Consider the following 19,270-nt stretch of genomic DNA (forward strand, 5'->3'; position numbering starts at 1 on the left):
AATGACTCCAGGCAGGGACGTTGGCAAGTCCCACGTCCCAGGTGAGGTCTTTGGTACCAAGTCCTGAGCTCCAAGAATTTGAGTCCCCATTACAAACAAGCGTGTGTTTTTTCCCTCCAAAAAGTTGAGTCTGAGTCATGGGGGGGGGGGAATTCACTGTGACTTAAGTCTGACTTCTGTCACGGGTCTCATTGGAAGAGCCTCACCCCTTTCCTCCATCTCATCTTTAGACACACACACACACACCCGTGGCTTTTCCTGCTGTCTTTTGTGCAATCTTGGCGGATCAAAAAGATGCAGAAACTTGTATCCGTTTTGATGCCCTCTTGGTTGGCACAAGACGAATATGGATTTGGAAGAGGGGTGATGGATGTGTCTTCCTTCTTGTTTGATCCCAACATTTGATATTCACACGCTGACTATCAAGTACGAAGAGTCCTCACTAGTAGAGTTAACAGGTCATCCATCCCTTTTAAAAAAATACACTCAGGGTATCTTCAGACAGACGGTTACTCATCAAAAGGTATTCCGCAGATATCCCATGTTTTCAATATGAATCAAAAAGATGAATCCCAGATCAAGCCAAGCCTGAACTTTCTCTGGAAACTGAGGCTGCCCTATTTTGGTCCTATCCTGAGAAGGCAGGATTCTATGGAAAGGATAACGCTGGGAAAGGCGGGAAGCAGGAGGAAAAGAGGGAAAACCAAAGAGGAGACGGACGGGCTCTCTAAAGGAAGTCACAAGCTTGAGCTTGCAAGAGCTGAGCAGGAGCTGTTGAGGATGGGGCATTTTGGAGAGGTCTCATTCATGGGGTCGCCATGAATCAGAGGAGACTTGACAGCGCGGAAGAACAACATAACAGGGAACAACTTGTTATCTTGACCCCTTCAAGGAGTCCACAGACAGATTGATGAATTGATGAGAGGAACCACATTTTCACAGTTCAACCGCCTGTGTATTTATGGTGTTCTGCTTGTTTGTTTCTCTCTGCTCTACCGGCTGGGGTCCATCAGTGATTCGAAAGGTGCACTGGGACTGAGTCGTGAAAGGCCCTTATGTGTCGGGTGGTTTGGGGCCGATGGCGCTTTAAGCCTGACCTACCTCACACGGCTTGTCGTGCGCATGAAGCAGTGAAGAGAACAGCCCCCATAGAACATCGGCCTGAACCCCCTGGTAAAGGTAACCCATGAAATATTACAATGTCGAAACTAGAGTGTGGGAAGAGATCCTGTGTAGATCAGTGGTCGCCAACCTTGGGCCTCCAGATGTTCTTGGACTTCAACTCCCAGAAATCCTGGGCAGCAGAGGTGGTGGTGAAGGCTTCTGGGAGTTGTAGTCCAAGAACATCTGGAGGCCCAAGGTTGGGGACCACTGCTGTAGATCATTGTGGAGCCTAGCCCCCGGTCTGGGAGGCACCTCTGGGGAGTTGAACTCCCAACCTCCCCAGCCAGGGATCTAAACCCTGGAGGTGGCAAGACACTTTTCTGTAGTGTTCTCTTTTTGGTTTCAAAGGCTCACCTGAATCAAGATGACCTTTCTGACCCCTGGCAGGCCACCTTGGCTGGCTGATCCTCTCCAGTGGAGGATTCCGTCACCACCAGGACCTCCTCCCGTTTGCTTAATAAGTTCTCTTGGAGGCTTGCCAGACGGCAGTTGCTTTGCTCCAGAGGAGTGGAAAAAATTCCCAGGAAACTGGGTACGCCTGGGCTAGGAAAAGCACGTGCTTTATTTAGCCCCCTCCTTGCAGAACACCTTCCAGCCAGCCAGGTGACATTGCACAAATGTTTTACAAAGCCCCTGGAAGACATGAAGGCGGGCCGGATCAGTGCCAGGAGGGGCTCCACAAGATGAGCTTTTTTGCCTTCCTTGCAGAAACATTCGGCGACGTGGGTTGCTTAAGGGAAGGCGTCTCGCGATCCTGGTTTGACAACTCACGAGAGAAGGGCAGGTGCCGGCAGACGGAGACACACAGGGAGCAGGATCTGTGTTTCGGATCGGAGCCTCTGAGAGGAAGGAGGTAAGAGAAGGAGAGGGGGGGTGCAGTGGAGGTGGAAGTCATGGCCTGCTTTGGACTACAACGCCCGGAATCCCCAGCTGGCAACTCACCGGGGGGTGTAGTCCCCAAAAAGTAAAATTTCCAAACTCTTTGGGAGGCGGTAGCAACATGGGCTCTGCTGAGAACAGGACGACCGTTGGCGGCTCTCATTCAGCCCCCGTCAATTCAGAGAGTCCTACTCGTTTGTCGGCATGCATACATTTGCTGGCAGCCTCCGTAATGAAGGGGCCCAGATGAGTCAAACTGGAAAAGCTGGATGGATGCAAAAGTAATCAGATCTAAAAGGAAATAGGCAGTAGATTTTATAAACTTTATTAAATAATGGTACTGAATGATACTTGGAATAGCACGTATTTTAGGGAAATACCTATTTATCTACTCACATTTACATGCTTTCAAATGGCTAGGTTGGCAGGAGCTGGGACAAGCGACGGGAGCTCATTCCGTTGCGTGGATTCGATCTTACGACGGCTGGTCTTCTGACCTTGCAGCACAGAGGCTTCTGCGGTTTAACCCACAGCGCCATCCACGTCCCTATCAAAGGTGTTACCTCGCCATAAAACTCTGTCTTTCTTTCCAATATCTGTGAGCTGAGATGCTGTCATGTGCGGGCATGTTTCTCTCCATAAATCTTCAGTTATTTTTCACACCTTGTTAACCCAGGTAGGTGGGGCTCGTCAGCCATGGAAGGCAGCCCATCTAGGAGAAGGAAAACTCTGATTCCAAACCTCCACTGCCTTGTGGCTATATCCCCTGATGGAAAAGGCTTCAGGAGTTAACCTCGAGGCAAAATCCGGAGCTGGAGTCCCGAAGGCAGCATGTGTCAGTCTGCCAACTCCTGCAACGTTGCTGGAACCAGTTGTATTGGCTCTTGCCTTTCCATTGGACCATTTCAGCAACGTGGAGAGGGGGGATCTGCTGCTTGGGTAACAGCCTATCCTCCATATTACCTTACCCGGGCTTCATGCTCTGGAGAGGACACTCCTCGATTCAGAGCATGTTACCATAGTCTCTCGAGACTGAAGGATGCCTATGCTCATGTTAACCCAGGACTGTACCTCTGCAGGTAACATCAGGAATAGTGAGTTGCCCCACCCTGAACATGACTGTTTTACAGTGTGAACGTAAATTCATTTTACTTAGATTTATTTGACCTTATTCTTGTCTATATATATTTACCTTGTCTTTATTTATCTACTCTTAAAAATAACCCAACCTCAATCCTCCCCTGGCAGGATGGCTCAGTGAGTTAAGTATTAGGCTGTGGAGCCAGAGGTTGGGAGGCTGATTCCTCACTGAGCCTCCCCGAGAGTAGAGCCAGCCAGGGTAGCCTTGGGCAAGCTGCACAGTCCCCAGGGCGGCCACCCACCTACACAAAAGAAGGGAAGGGGAAGCTACATCTGAGTATTCTCTACCTGGAAAACCCTGGAAAAGGTCACCATCAGTCAGAATTGATGGCACATCATCATTATCAATCCTGCTGTTTCTCCAAAGAGTAGGCCTTCTGTATTTGTACTCCTGCTTAGATGGATTTAGGCCAAAATAGAAAGACTGGCTAGGTCATTTTTCATGGTGAAAACCAGGCTGTTAACCCGTGTCTCGTTGGCCTGAGTTGTACCAACCAGCCACATGATTACCATGTGTTTGGCTTTTTGTGTGCCAGATGGACCTCCAGCCTTGGAAAATGGTGGGATATACGGTGAGCAGATAGAAACCTTAGGAACATAAGGGTAGAACAAGAAGTGGCGACCTCGAATTTCTTCTGGGATTGCCTTCAGTTCACCTTCATCCCTTAAATCAAAATGTCATTCCAAGATGGAACAGAAGCTTTGCAGGTTGGTAGGATTTGAAGGATCCAAAGCTGACTCTTAGGTCTCCCATCAAATACCATCCCAAGAAAGAAAAAAGACTTTGAGATGGTATGCAGTTGGATGGGCTTTGAGTCTCTGGAAGGTCCGCTAGGCGTCCATGCTTCTTTCCTTTGCTTCTCTAGAAGTCATGGCTGTGCCGTATCTCACCGCCGTACTCCTGTTGGCCATGCTGAGCCGGGGCCAGGACTTCCCCTTCAGGGACCCCACATTACCCTGGGAGGAGCGGCTGGATGATTTGCTGAACAGGCTGACGCTGGACGAGATGGTGCTGCAGGTATCAGATGGGGTTGGGTCATCGGTAGTGTCTTGATTGAGGGCAGTCTGGCCAAGGGGACCCACGAGCTCTAACGAGCTCAACATGACATTTTGCTGGAATGGACAAAAAATTCCTACTTGCACTTGTGGCCAACCAGTTGTGTCTGAAAAACCACACCTTGAGGACTGAGGACAATAACTTTCCCTGCTGTAGTCCCTGACTGCTGTCATCATGGCTGGCATCCATTCAGAGACCTCTTGTGTTGGCTGAGACCTTTTGAAAACCATTCATACTGGAGAACCAGCCTTTTTAGGGCAGTGATTGCCGTGAATGCATATATAGAATGAGATGGGAAAATGAGGAAGGAAGTCCTTGTTTACAGCTGATTAAGTAGCTCCAAAACAGAGCTGCGAACAAGGCTTTCCTCCCTTCTCCTTTTGTGGTTAATTCATGCAGAGGGACCCAAGGAAATTAAAGCTCATTAGTGCAGTTTCACGGTGAGTTGAATGCAAGTGAAGATGAGTTAGACTGGCTAGGGGAATGGCCACAAGTGTTTCCACTTCTGAATCGACTTTGCTACTCCTGGTTTCTGGGCTGTCCTGGATGCCAACTGAACCTTGGTAATCTCCACCCACAGATGTCAAAAGGGGGAGTTATGTGGAATGGCCCAGCACCACCCATAAAGCGGCTAGGCATCAGGCCATACATCTGGAACACAGAATGCCTCCGTGGGGATGTGGATGCTCCAGGCTGGGCTACTGCCTTCCCCCAAGCCCTGGGCTTGGCGGCCTCCTTCAGGTATGGATACTACAGCGATGATGTTCCTCTTCCCCAGGCAAAAGCTACCGCCTGTGTTTCTTCTTCTCTGTTCCTCTTCTACATCTTCTCACTCGTCCTTTGCTTATCCATCCCCTTTGGGATAGGTTGCGCTGGCATCTTTATCCTGTTGCTTGGGGTTTCGACATCATGGGCAGGTACGCAGCTGATGACACCTTCCTGTCCTGGACGTTGCTTGCCGGGAAAAGAGCGGGCCTCCCAGAGGCACCCTTTCCGATGTCTTACAATATGGGTAGCCCTGCTTTTTTCAAAGGCATTATTTAGAATGGTGTAGGTTTCTGCAGTCATCTTGTGGTTTTGGACAATACAATTGATGTTGCATTAGCTTAATCTTCATTTTCAAATGTTTCATTTTCGATGGGTTTTGTTTAAATTGACGTTCACTTAGTTCCAATTTTCCTCCAATTCTCTATATTTTTTGTTTCTTTTACCTTTTTAATCTTGTGGCAAATCTTATGCCTCCCATACTGCGGTTACAGGTGTTTCTAGGATGATATTTATTTGGAGGAAATTTTCCATTTCTTCTCTTATTTGCTTTCGAAAATCTTCATTTAAAAAAAAAGAAAAATTGTATTTCATCTCCATTGTTGAACAATGCAAGATGTCTGTAACTGCAGTAATATTGGACTGTGGTCTGCAAAAGTATTTGCAATAATTTCTTTTTCTTTCATCAAATTTGTCAAGATCCAGCAGGCATCAATTCTTGACCATCTTTTAATGTCTATTTGAGAAATGTGTATAATCTCGTTGTGTCTCATATTTTGTTCTCCATACATCTACAATATGTAATTCTTTCGCCAGACCAGCTCCTTTCGAATGAGTACAGTGGTGCCTCGCTAGACAGTTACCCCACATGATAGTTTTTTCGCTAGACATTGACTTTTTGCAATCACTATAGCGATTCACAAAACAGTGATTCCTATAGGGGAATTTCACTGGACAATGTTTGGTCCCTGCTTTGCAAACCGATTTTTGCTAGACGACGATTTTGACAGCTTCCTCTGCGCTCGCAAAACAGGTGTTTTCGGGACCTAAGTTTCGCAAGACAGTGATTTAAACAGCTGATCAGCGGTTCACAAAGCGGCTTTCCTATGGCCGATCTTCGCTAGACAATGACGATTCTTCCCCATTGGAACGCATTAAACAGGTTTCAATGCATTCCGATGGGGAAATGCTTTTTGCTAGATAATGATTTCGCTAAACAGCGATTTCAGTGGAACAGATTATCATTGTCTAGTGAGGCACCACTGTAATGTCATACTGCGAAAGAGAAACATTTGAATGGGTAGATTATTGCACAGATGTATTACAAGACCAGGTTGCTGTGCATGAAACGGATGAATCACCCAGTCCAGAAGTGTCAGAGAGCAACAATCAGGCTATAAAAGAGTGATCAAAGCAATCTTTCTATTGAGGCCTTCGGGAGCCAATGTGTGCGAGCTTCTAATCCAATTTATCTCCTTCTCTCTCCGGCTAGCCCTCTGCTCATCTACAGGGTGGCCAATGCCACGGCCACGGAAGTCCGGGCCAAACACAACCACTTTGTCTCCATCGGCAACTACGAGGACCACACCGGCCTCAGCTGCTTCAGCCCCGTGTTGAACATCATGCGCCACCCACTCTGGGGCAGGAACCAGGTGCGAAGGGCTTCAAGAAGAAAAGGAGGAGCCGGGAATGACCTAAGAGAGCTAAGCAGGAACGGCTTTTGGGGAATAATATGAAAGAGAAAGCACGGATTTAGCCATCATTTCTGGAGGGGCCGCTGGGCTGGTTGTCGAGAGGAAAATGCCAGAGAGCCTAGTGGTTCCCTCTGAAGCCAACATGATTTCTTGGGGATCATTCCATGGATGGCAGCCGGGTTCAGATAAGATGCCTGAAGGCGTCCATGAAAACCTCTGCCCGCTAAAAGCGGCCAGTCTATAGGCCACCACAAGATGCTTTGCTCTTAAGGCAAGCTCTCCAGGCTTGCAAACCTGTTGTGTATCTTTCTGTTGGCTGGGGTTGTCTGCACTGCAGAGTTCTGAAATTTCGGCTTCCATTTCCTCGGGCGGACGTGTGAACCTGGTCCTCATCCCGGGGGAAGAAAAAAGGAAGGAAGGTATTTCCAGTTGCGAAGAAGAAGGAGAAGGCAAAGCAGACCAAAGATTAAGCAATGTCTCTGTCTGCCCCTCTGTCCCCGTAGGAGACTTATGGGGAGGACCCATTCCTGACCGCAGAGCTGGGGGTGGCTTTCGTGAAGGGCCTGCAGGGCGACCACCCTCGTTACGTCAAGGCCAGCGCTGGCTGCAAGCATTTCGATGTCCACGGTGGCCCCGAAAATATCCCCACCTCCCGGTTGTCCTTTGATGCCAAGGTCAGTGGAAGTCAGAGGGGCTTGTGTGGGTGAGTGTGTGGGTGTGTGTATGGAAATGGAGATGGCCATAGGCGAGGAAATGTAGAACTGCCGAGCTGGAAGGGGCCGTGGGTCATCTAGTCCAACCCCCCGGCAAAACATGAAACTCATAGCTAGAGCATCCGGTCCTGAATAATCCTTGGTCAAGTTAATGGAACTGTAGCAGAAATCGTCAGGAAGGATTTAAGGTGGTGAGGGTAGCGATAAGGAAACTCTCAGAATGGGTTAGGTGCCATGTGTGATGTAAAACCACTCAGTCAAGAGCAACACAGAGGCCAGATTCTTATTATTTGTGTACAGTAGGATCTCAGTATCTCTAGCATCTGTATCCGCTGATTCACTTATCCTCAGTCTGAAAATATTAAAAGAAAGAAAAAACCCAAATACATATATTTCTAACAATGAAGTTACCAGAAGTGGCCACAGGAGGGAGCCAGACACCATACTATGTATAGTGTTCACTAGTGAAATGTATTTTCACAAGTGGTATTATAATAGTGTTCAGTATCATCAGCATTTCTCAACATCCGTGAGGGGGCTTGGAACCCATCCTCGTGGCATACAGTCAAACTGTGTCAATTGTAGTAAGGAATTACTGCTAGTTAAGAAATCATTGTTTGTATCTTTTTGTTGTTGCATGCCAAGTCATGTGGCTAGCACTCAGTGAGGATTACAAGCATCTACTTGTTAATAAGAAACAATCCCCCAACACAATTTATACCATTTGATGTACACTGGTGTACTTAACTAATAGGATCCCAGCTGTTGCCTTTGAGCAGAAGAAAACTTCCGAAACCAGTAGCATGCTCGAATGGGTTGAACCTGGGTGCATGTGTCTCCATTCAGCCATGAAGCTCACCAGTTGACCCTGGTCCTGCCAGTCATGCTGCCTCAGTTTAGCCTCCCTCACAGGGTCGTTGTGAGAATGAATGCAGATTTTTACAAGCAGTGCTTAAGGATGCCAGGAGAGGGTGACGTCTCTCCTCTGCTCTCTGCCAGGTGAGCGAGCGTGACTGGCGCATGACCTTCCTGCCTCAGTTTGAAGCCTGTGTTCAAGCAGGAACCTTCAGCCTCATGTGCAGCTACAACAGGTATGTACGTGTGTTGATGCCCGCTCTCTAAGTGTGGGATGCCAGTAAAATCCTAGCAGGATGCAAGATGTAAGGTTGCACATTTTGTTCAAATTCGAGTTCTAGAGAACTTTCGGTTTGTTGCTGGATAAATGCAACTGCCTAGGATGGAAACAGCTGGCTAGATAGCCCAGTAGGGCTTGTGTATTTATGTTGGGGAGGAAAATAATCTGTCTGTTAGCCCAGCTTCATGAGGCGGACACCTTCAGCTCCTTTCTAAATATCTGGAACTATGAAATCTCACCCAACTTTTCCTTATCAGATACCAAAATCATCTTCCTTAAAGTTCTGGGTGACCTCCTGTCTGAGATCAGCCTTTCCTCAGTGTAATGGATCCCAAAGTGATCCTTCCACACAGGATTCTCCCCCCTTCCATCTCATTGACCGTTTCTGCCTTCTCGTTGAGGATCAGGTCTGCAACAGACAATCCCCTCGTTGATTTTTCTACCGGCCCCTGCTTTCCAAATTGCTTTGCGAATTTCCAAGATCACAAAGGCAGGTAGCTTTAAATATCCAAAACTTACCACCACCACAACAATAATAATAATATTGTGCCATCCGGTTGATTCTGACTCATGGTGACTCTCTTTTCAGGGTTTTCTAGGTAGAGAATACTCAGAAGTGTGGTTTCTCATTCCCTTCTTCTGGGGCTTATGCAGCTGGCCCAAGGCTACCCAGGCCAGTTCTTTCCCCAGGAGGCACAGTGGGGAATAAAACTCCAAATCGCCGGCTCTGCAACCAGATTCCTAAACCGCTGAGCTATCTAGCCAGCAGGCATGGCATAGAACTACCAAATAATGTCACTGGTGTTTAGAACAAGGATCCAGAAGTGAATTCCAAGGGTGGCCATGCTCTAAAATCTGCAAATAAATGGTTTTATCTGTCCCAGGATTAACGGAGTCCCGGCGTGTGCTAACAAGAGGCTGCTGACGGATATTCTCCGTGGAGAATGGGGTTTTCAGGGCTACGTGGTGAGTGACGAGGGAGCTATAGAGTTGATCATGATGGCGCACCATTACACCCAGAGCATCCTGGAGACAGCGGTTGGTGAGTTGCACCACGCAACATGGAATATCGTTTTCAGTCCTATCCTAGCAGCTTCCTGTAACCGAGCCCGTAGCATTGCCTTAGGGCTGTATGCTTTGTCCCCTATGTTGTACCTAGTTCAGAGCTATTCTTATCAGTATCCTCTCCATCACATATAGAACATAAAGCAGTGGTCCCCAACCTTGGCCCTCCAGATGTTCTTGGACTTCAACTCCCAGAAATCCTGGCCAGCAGAGGCGGTGGTGAAGGCTTCTGGGAGCTGTAGTCTAAGAACATCTGGAGGGCCAAGGTTGGACACCACTGACGTAAAGCTTGCTGTAGTTCTAAAATCTGTGACTTTTTGTGCTTTTTGTACCCCTTGGGAGGCATGGTTTATTTTATTTTTTAAAATCTTCTGTTCTTTGGGACAGAGTTTAACGCTATGGCGCTTCCCAGTAGAGGGCCATTTCTGGATCACAGCTTCCCAATAGGAAGCTTTCAATTTTCTTTCTCCACCAACAGGAAGCTTTCGATTTTCTTCTTCAGAAGAGAAGCTCCAGCAGAGAAGTGGATTTCTTTCATATTTTTTAAAAAGAATTTCAAACATTTCTTGAAACAGTTTTATGAAAAGTGGCATTTCAAATTGGCATTTGGATGCAAATCGCACTAAACCGATAGCACATTTGGCCATACAGAGTGAAGATTCATCAACCTTACACAGAAACCGAGATAGATCCAAGCACACCTTGTCTTATAAACTGTTATTCAACAGACTAACACAACTACCTGTTATATTACCCTTTTTTTTACTGAGCCCTGCGGTCCCTCGTGGTGAATGGGGATGAACTGGGAAAGGGACGTGTCTAATTTTCTGGAAGAGTCCCTTCATGTGTTCCTGATGTTTAGCATATGCTTGTTTCTTCAAGCGATTCCTTTCTGTGTCACTGTGACATTGAATTTTTCTGTGAATTAACTCATTCCTTGACATCCCGTAGCTTCTGTGAATGCTGGATGTAACCTAGAAGTCACATGTGTGCTGAAGAGGAATATTTTCAGCTATATAGGAGAGGCTGTGGCCAACGGGAACATCTCTTTGGAGGTAAGCAACCTTACCAGAGGCCAAGGAAGGGCAACGCTATCCATGGTCAAGTTGGGATCACAGGCGATACCATGAAATCCTAATCTGTTCATTTGCCAGCAGCTCAAGTAGTCTCGATCAAAAAGGGTTTTGACACCATATTAGAGACAGTCATCTCAAATGGATCCATCACATCCAGGCATTTAATTACAGTCAGAATGTTTAATTGGCCAATTTATGCCAGGTGCAATCGCCTTTTTTTTTTTGTAATTACAGCAATCTGACTTGAGTAGCTTAGCATTCTTGAGGCTGTCGGGGTCTTAACTTCTGTTGCGCCAGTCCCTTCATGATATGGTTGCCTCACCAGCTAATTCTGTGTCTTTTCTCCCTCCCTGCAAACCCGCCCCCCCCTGCTGGCAGATGATTAAGGACCGCGTCCGGCCGCTTTTCCGCACCCGCATGCGACTGGGGGAGTTTGACCCCCCAGCCATGAACCCCTACAATGCCCTGGGAGCCGAGGATGTGCAGAACGATGCCCACCACCAGCTGGCGCTCCAGGCGGCCATTCAGTCCTTCGTCCTGCTTAAAAACCGGAACGGGGCTCTGCCTCTTCGGGCCGAAGACGTACGGAGCAAGACTCTTGCGGTGAGCGTTTGCCAGAGGTGGTTGTGGAGCCATCTGCCATTGCTTCCTGTTCTCTGGAGCATGTTGCCATGCATGTTGTCTGAGTAACTGCCACATCTCAGGAAATGCTTCCCCCGAGGCAGCTGAGTGGGTGAGCTACGTAGCTCTGCAGTAAAAATATTCGCTTTGCATGCTTGAAGGTTCCTTCTTGTTCATCTCTTGGTTAAAGAACCGAGAATGATCGCTACCTGCGACCTTGAGGATGGTAAACTAGATGTTCCTCAGGTCTTACCCACAAGGATGCTTTGACTGTTGTGAGTTGCTCTTTGTTGTAGAGCAGCCCCACAACTGGAACACAGGCCTGTCATAATTTCTGGACAGTCACCAAAGACAGCCCTATGTATAGACACATGGTAGTAGTCAACTCTCGAGGTTATTGGAGCCTGGCTGCCTTCTCCCAAGGTCTTCTTGACTCCTACCTGGCTTCTGAGCATCTCCAGCCTCTAATCCATTGCTGGCCTATGTTTCTCCTTGGCAGGTAACTGGGCCCTTTGCAGATGCCACTGCCTACCTCTTCGGCAGCTACACTCCAATCCCAGAACTTCGGTACATCTACACACCCAGGTAAACAGCATTCTGTCTCTTCTTTACCCCCATATTATTGTGTTTCTAGAATGGCAATACCTCCATTTTAATTTTTTTATTTTTTTGCTCTAGCAGTTATTCCCACTAGTAAGGCTCTAGAACAGGGGTTCCCAACCTTGGGTCTCCAGATGTTCCTGGACTAATTTTTGTTTTGTTTTGCTACTTCCCTCAATGTTCAGTCTCTTACACTGGTCAGTTTCAAAGGGTTGTGTTAGTTCCCTGCATGGACTGTGCACAAGTGTTTGAAACTGACTAGTGATAAAAGCCTGAAATTGACAGCAGCAACAAAGCGATACGGAAGGAGGAGGAACAGTCCATCTCAGGTTTCAAGCCACGATGGGGATGTACAATCTCCAAGCTTAACAGGAAGCCCCCTCCAAATGTGAGATTTAGGGAAGGGGTATCAGGAGACAGGGATCTCGTTGTCTCCTGGGCTGTCGGAGGCATCTGGTGGGGGCCCCTGTGAAATACAGGTAGCTGGACTAGAGGGGCCCTTGGCCTGATCCAGCACAGGGCTCTTCTGAGGTTCTTCTGTTCTAACCAGCCTGTCCTTGCTGAACTAAGAGGCGTTTTCTCTCCATGGTGCAGGAGGGGTTTGGCAACGGTCTTCCGGAAAGTTACCTTTGCTGCTGGATGTAGTTCTCCCAGGTGTGACAAGTACTCCCCTACGGAGGTGAAGTCCACAGTAGAAGCTGCAGACATTGTGGTTGTGTGCCTGGGGACTGGTAAGGGACCTATCTATCAAGGACAGAGATCACGAGAACAGCATTCCACCCTCTCCTCTTCCGCTACTTTCTCCTTCAATTCTGGGCAGCCACAGTTGACTCTGGCCACTCTCTCTGTTCCTTGCCTTGTTCACATCAGATCATGGACAGAGGGTCTGATTTGGGTCACTCTTATTCAGTATATCCTGTACCAAAGCTGTCCCATATTCGGTAAGACCCCCACGATCTTATCTAAAGACCCCCCACGATGAATCAAAATGACTTTTTTTAAAAAGTTGAAATGGTGTGTGCATTTTAATCTTTTTTTATTCTGTTTTGCACCCAGCCATTTGGCGAAAGTGCATCTTTGTATTCCTACTTCTCAATCTGCTAGCATTGCATTCGTTAAGGGGGGCCTGCGCTCCTGGATAGATTACTAATTGTACTTAAGTTTTAAATTGCTGGCTGTGGAATGAGCAAAGTAGTCAAAACAACAATAAAGTATTCACGGTGTATTCACATCTCTTTGAGAGGAAACTCCCACTTGTGCATTAAACAGGACAATCTTGGTGAACCATCATTCAGTGTCATGAAGCTGGCTGGATTGCTCAGTGGTTGAAGTCTCTGGCTTCAGAGCCAGAGTTTCGGAGTTCGATTCCCCCACTGGGCCTCCTCTGAGTAGAGCCAGACAAAGGCTCTCCACCTGGAAAACCTGAAAAGGGTTGCCATAGGTCAGAACTGACTTGACACCAGATGATGATGATGATGATGATGATGATGATGATGATGATGATGATGATGATGATGATGATGATATGGAGAGGGAGGATCGCAGAAAAGGTTGGTAGTCGGTCAGTCGGTTTGTAATACACCTTTTGGTTCCTGCTGCTTAGGAATTCAGATGGAGACAGAAGCTTGGGATCGGCCGGATCTGGCCCTCCCTGGGCACCAGTTGGAACTTCTGCAGGACGTCGTAGCCTGGGGTGAGTTGAAGAGGTTGCTTTCTCCAAGAAAAGGTGTCATGAACTGCAGTGGGAAAGGAGTGCATAGCAAGGGCCGTGGGGGACATGGGAACCCCACAGGATGTGGGTTTACGAGAAGCGCCCACAGGAAACGGTCTGGACATTCAAATGCCTGGACATTGTGAGAACTCTCCGTAGGGATCTGGGGTTATGCAAAACAGAGGGTCGGCTCGATGGCCATGTTCCTCAAGAGGATTTGCGTAGGTGGGATCTATTGCACCAGCGGACTGAAGTCTTCTTTGTGGCTTTGATTTCAGCGGCCGGCCGGCCCGTGATTCTGCTGCTGTTCAACGCAGGCCCCCTTGACGTCAGTTGGGCCAAAGCTCATGACGGGGTGGGAGCCATCTTGGCCTGTTTCTTTCCTGCTCAAGCCACCGGCCTGGCAATTGCCAAGGTCTTGGTGGGAGACGAAGGAGCCAACCCGGCTGGCCGGCTCCCTGCCACGTGGCCGGCAGGGATGCACCAGGTAAGGATGAGGATCTTCCTTCCTTCCTTCCTTCCTTCCTTCCTTCCTTCCTTCCTTCCTTCCTTCCTTCCTTCCTTCCTTCCTTCCTTCCTTCCTTCCTTCCTTCCTTCCTTCCTTCCATCCATCCATCCATCCATCCATCCATCCATCCATCCATCCATCCATCCATCATCAGCTCCTTCCTTCCTTCCCTCCCTCCCTCCCTCCCTCCCTCCAGATTGTCCTCCTACTCTGTATAGCCAAAATAATGAAATCTTTTTATTTAAGAAAGAGAGGAAACTTTGGAGGACATCAATCATTATTTTTCTTCCCAGGACACTTTTAGAGGGCGATTTAAAAGGGTTACATGGGGAATTTACAAAACTTAATAATCGAAGAAACTACCAGTTTACACTTGAAAACACAACCTTCTCTAATCTGGGTCCCTCCAGAAAAGGCTTTGCATCCATTTCAGCCAATAAAGTGACCTCTGTTGAATGAATTACTCAGCCAGAATAAGGGGGGGGACTCTATTCTGCCAGAATTTTTCCGTGGCACTGCCTTGTCAAGGCAGTGGAGAAGAAGTCAAGATCCTGGTTCAGCTGAACTTATCGGGAGCCCTTATGGCTTCTTTGAATGATACCACCTAGAACACAAGAGCAGCATCAGGGGCTGTTTAATAATAATTATGTGCCCTCAAGTCAATGCTGACGTATGGCAACCCTTTCTAGGGTTTTCTAGGTATGATGTATACTCAGAAGTGGTTTTACCATTCCCTTCCTCTAGGGGGTGCCCTGGGACTGTGCAGCTTGCCCAAGGCTACCCAGGCTGGCCCTTCTCCCTGGAGATGCCCAGTGGGGGATTTGAACTCCCAACCACAGGCTCTGTAGCTTGAACCCTGAACCACTGAGCTATCCAGCCAATGTGGTTCTGTTTGGTGGCTCTCAATATGCTTCCTAACTTGCTACTGGCAGGAACGAGGCACTTTCCCTCTTCGTTCACTAGGCCTGGTAGTCCTTCTCTCCTGAACTTTGTCTCTCGGTCTCCATCCCCACAGGTCCCCCCAATGGAGAACTACACCATGGCGGGACGGACGTACCGCTACTATGGAGACGATCCTCCGCTGTACCCCTTTGGCTACGGGCTCTCCTACACCCTTTTCCGATACAGCGACCTGGTGCTGGGAGCTGAGGTGGTGCCCGTTTGTGGGAACCTCAGCCTCTCGGTGGTGGTGGAGAACGTTGGCCCCCGAGACGGCGAGGAGGTGAGAGGGCTGGCCTGCTCCTGGACCTCGGTGGCTGAGGAAGGATGATGCTTTCTGTATCATAAACATAAACAAGATTTAAATGATGGGGGATGGGTAGGCAAGGAGCACCACAGGGAGTAGTTTGGGTGTCCTTGGATTGGATTGAGATGAAGTTACCATGGACATGTCCTTCTGGAGTTTTCGAGACCACTCCCCTTCTCTGGGTGTGGGGAGATCTGTGGGGCCTTCCAGGAAGGAAGGGTCTCGTTTTCTTCCTCGTTCCCTCTTTAAGAGCTCTTTTCCCCCTGCAGGTGGTGCAGCTCTACCTCCGGTGGGGAGAGGCCTCCGTGCCCGTCCCCCGCTGGCAGCTGGTTGGCTTCCATCGCGTGCTGGTACCCCAAGGCCAGGCGACCAAGGTGCCCTTCCTGCTCTCCTTCCGCCAGAGAGCCGTCTGGGCCGGGGAGTGGCGCCTGGAGCCCGGCTCTTTCAGCCTTTTCGCCGGCGGGCAGCAGCCCTTCCAGGAAACCCGTGCCCCTTCCAATGTCCTGCGAGCAGATTTCAGTGTCTCCGGAAGCGCCCGCAAGAGAAGCCAGTGCTAATGAAGAGGACTCAAGGAGAGCACAGCAAACTGCCAAGGGAGATCTTGAGAATTAATTCTGCCTTAAGCAGAACCTGATCAGTAAATCCAGTGCACCATTGGAAAGCTTGTGAATTATGGGAGAGTTTCATCTTCCCCTGAACACCCATCACCCTTGGTTTTGTCAACTGCGGCGGCTGGAACTGATCGTGGTGGAAATGTGATAGGACGGGCAAAGAAGCTTCTAGGGAGAATTAAAGATTGTCCTCCCTTGTTTTTTAAATGAACCTATTGGTCCTCTTGTCTTTGCTTTGCTTTGCTAAGATGGAGAACAGAATGAAAAAAGTGCATGCCCAACCCTAATGCTAGAAAAGTATTTTTCTGGTCTAGGGTCGTTACATCCTTCTTGCCACCACCCGGTTTCACATTGTACAGAGGGTTGCATCTCTACACAAGAGGATGGCCAGGTAGCTCAGTGAGTTAGGTACCTGGCTGAGGAGCCAGAAGTCAACAGTTCAATTCCCCACTGTGTCTTCTTGGAGAACAGCCAGCCTGTGTAGCTTTGGGCAAGCTGCACGGAACCCCGGAAGAAGGGAATGGGAAATCTCTTCTCACTCAGTTTGAAGGATCGTGCTGGTTTCTTAATGTGTCACCACAGGTGCTACACATTCCCTTTTTCCCCCACACCCTGGCTGGCTCCCCTACTCACCTCCTCTTTGCATGACTGTCCAGTTGCAGCAGGAGCACACACTTTCCTTCTCTGCCTCCTCAGGCAATGCTGCCTTTGAGTGGGCGACTGCCAGGGGAGGCAGTGAAGGGAAGCAGGCATGCCTGCTGAAACTGGACAGTTGTGCGACAGGCAGTGCACACTGGCTGGTGACTAGGTCAGGGAGGGAGGGAATGTGTGGCACCTGTGGTGCTGAGCCCACAGACCAGCACGAACCTCCGAACTGAGGTTTGTGCCCATCTGCACACATATTACTACTATTTTGCAAGAAATTTTTGCCTCATAAAGTAGCCTGGCTGTACAATTGAGCCAGACAAATGCTAGTTTATGAGGATGGAAACTACAATTTCTAACATGCAATACTCTGCATCTTGACTCAACCACAGTCCCTCAGGGTGGCGATCACAGTGTGAGACAACGATGACAGTCAAACTGACCGAGGGCAGGTAGAAAACTGCAATGGAAAACGCCCACACCAGCTGGATGTGATCTTTATGGAGTTGGTTGATACCAAACCTGACAAATACTATCTTCTTTGACCTGTGCCAGCTTTTCGGTGGTTGAACTGGAGATGGGTAGCTCAGTGGCTTAGGTCTGTGGCTGTGGAGCCTGATGTTAGAAGTTCAATCCCCCAGTGGGCCTCCTTGACCAGGACTCAATGATCCCCAGGGTCTCTTCTAGCTCTGCAGTTCTAAGATGATGATGATGATGATGATGATGATGATGATGATGATGATGATGATGATGATGATGATGATGATGATGGGAGTAGGAACTGGCCCATTGCCTTCCCAGTGAGTTACAGTGGCTTCTTACCGTTGTCTCCATTCTACAGGTTTGGTTTATCGAAGTCCAGCTTGATTCTCAAATTCCATAGTAGTTCTTTCAACCAACCATGTGCTGGTGGTATTTTCGCCCAAGGTGATTGAGACTTTTGGAAAAGAGAGAGAGAGAGAGAGACTCTCCATACCTCTTATTCCTTTCTTCTTTTGCCTGCATGAAATAGAATTGTAATGGGAACACACTTCCACCAGATGGAGCCTTTGCACATGTTCATAATAAGCTCCCAGCTGAGTTCTCTTTGTGGTGTGTTTGTCTAGAAAGCACATGGTCCATTGTCATGCTTGCTGTTCTTCTGTGTCTTCAGAGTTAGAGAAGGAGATCAATTCCATCTTCTGGAGAGGGCCAGATTAAGCCTAGAGGCCATTCATTGCTGACAATGAATCAAGCTTAACTTGATTATGAATACCTTTTCAGCTTGTTATGTTAATATTAATCCCTATCATTTTTTTTCTCAGTAGGGTAGCTATCTTAAGTCTATTGCAGGAAGAACAATTTTGAAAAAGGATTGTAGGACCTTAAATGACTACTAATAACAAAAGGTGAACTTATTTACCTGATAGTCACACAGTGCAGGATTAGTGTAGTTCTTAGGCATGTACAGGATGTATATCTCCCAGCATCATAGACAACATGTGAGCAAAGTCTTTCCTTAGAGACAGGCTAGGGTCTTGGACACAACACTCGCCTTTGAGTAAGACCTAATCAGATTCCTGAATCATTTTTAGACATTAAATGAATTCTTCGAGACCTGCTTTAATCAACATCTTAATCTCCTTTCATGCTTACCAAAAACAAAAGTACTCTCTACTCTTTTTCCTGTTCTGCAGCTGTAATTTGCTTGACTCCAGGGAAGAAAGTGGACTGGCTTTTGATGACAAGAGATAAGGCGAAGGTGTTAAATCTCCATTGTTACTGCTTTGATGTCCTCTCAGGCAAGAAAGCTATTGAAAGTGTCACCTTTCCCTTTGCTCTGACCCTTCCATACCTTTGTCCCAAGCACTCACAAACTAGCCTCGAAGTTTCTAAATGGATTCTGTGTTCCATGTTCCCCTCATTTCTCAGTTTCTTCCCAGCTTATCATGGCAGTCACTTTTCTCACCACTTGAAGGTTGTAGATTTGCTGGTTTTGTGTTGCAGTTGTTCTTCCGGGAACCAGCACACCACCCAGTTGGTTTGCAAGTCTGATTTCTCAGAAAAAGGTGGCCTGAATCACAACCCTGGAATGCCACAGCAACGTAAGCTCTAATGACAGGTTATCTGTAATATAGGGTTTGAAATCTCATCTTAGGTATGTCAGCACTGGGGAATTTACAAGCAGGATCAGGCAACGTAGGATACCTTCCTGGATAGAAACTGGCCGCATGCCAGGGGGAAAAAATGATGACACTGCACAGAGATGTAGGAGTCTAGGAATGATGATGAGATCCAGCAGGGTGTGGTGGATAGTGTAATGGACTTGGACTCTGGAGATTTGGGTTCCATTCCACAGTTGGCAATAAAAACCCACAGGGTGAATATCTCACACATATTGAAAACCCTGCTTGGGTTGACGCAAGTCACAGAAGACTTGATAGCACATTTCTCTTTCTCTCTCTCTCTCTCTCTCTCTGTGTGTGTGTGTGTGTGTGTGTGTGTATTTTGCAAAGATTCCTTGGGGATGAACTGGACTCTACGTAAAGCCATATTGTATACACATCTCAAGACATTCCTGTCATTATCGGCCAGGTCAACAACACCTTCAGGGGATCCATAGCAGATTTCGCTCTCTGCCACCCTTTCCCTTCCCCCAAT

The 19,270-nt window shown here is 47.9% G+C and overlaps 1 protein-coding gene across 1 annotated transcript; it reads left to right on the plus strand.

Moving 5' to 3' along the window:
- Nucleotides 1-1,769: 1,769 nt before the first annotated feature.
- On the plus strand, nucleotides 1,770-16,196 carry LOC110087297 (uncharacterized). The gene is made up of 15 exons (XM_072979830.2): nucleotides 1,770-2,017; nucleotides 4,050-4,201; nucleotides 4,821-4,981; nucleotides 6,498-6,657; nucleotides 7,203-7,373; nucleotides 8,412-8,503; nucleotides 9,432-9,589; nucleotides 10,564-10,667; nucleotides 11,067-11,291; nucleotides 11,809-11,894; nucleotides 12,504-12,640; nucleotides 13,513-13,602; nucleotides 13,899-14,107; nucleotides 15,144-15,350; nucleotides 15,644-16,196. Exons 2-15 carry the CDS (start codon nucleotides 4,055-4,057, stop codon nucleotides 15,929-15,931), a joined length of 2,235 nt encoding a protein of 744 aa, XP_072835931.2. The 5' UTR covers nucleotides 1,770-2,017; nucleotides 4,050-4,054; the 3' UTR covers nucleotides 15,932-16,196.
- Nucleotides 16,197-19,270: the final 3,074 nt, after the last annotated feature.

Source organism: Pogona vitticeps, chromosome 9 (assembly GCF_051106095.1).
Source record: "Pogona vitticeps strain Pit_001003342236 chromosome 9, PviZW2.1, whole genome shotgun sequence".
Classification (NCBI taxonomy): Eukaryota; Metazoa; Chordata; class Lepidosauria; order Squamata; family Agamidae; genus Pogona; species Pogona vitticeps.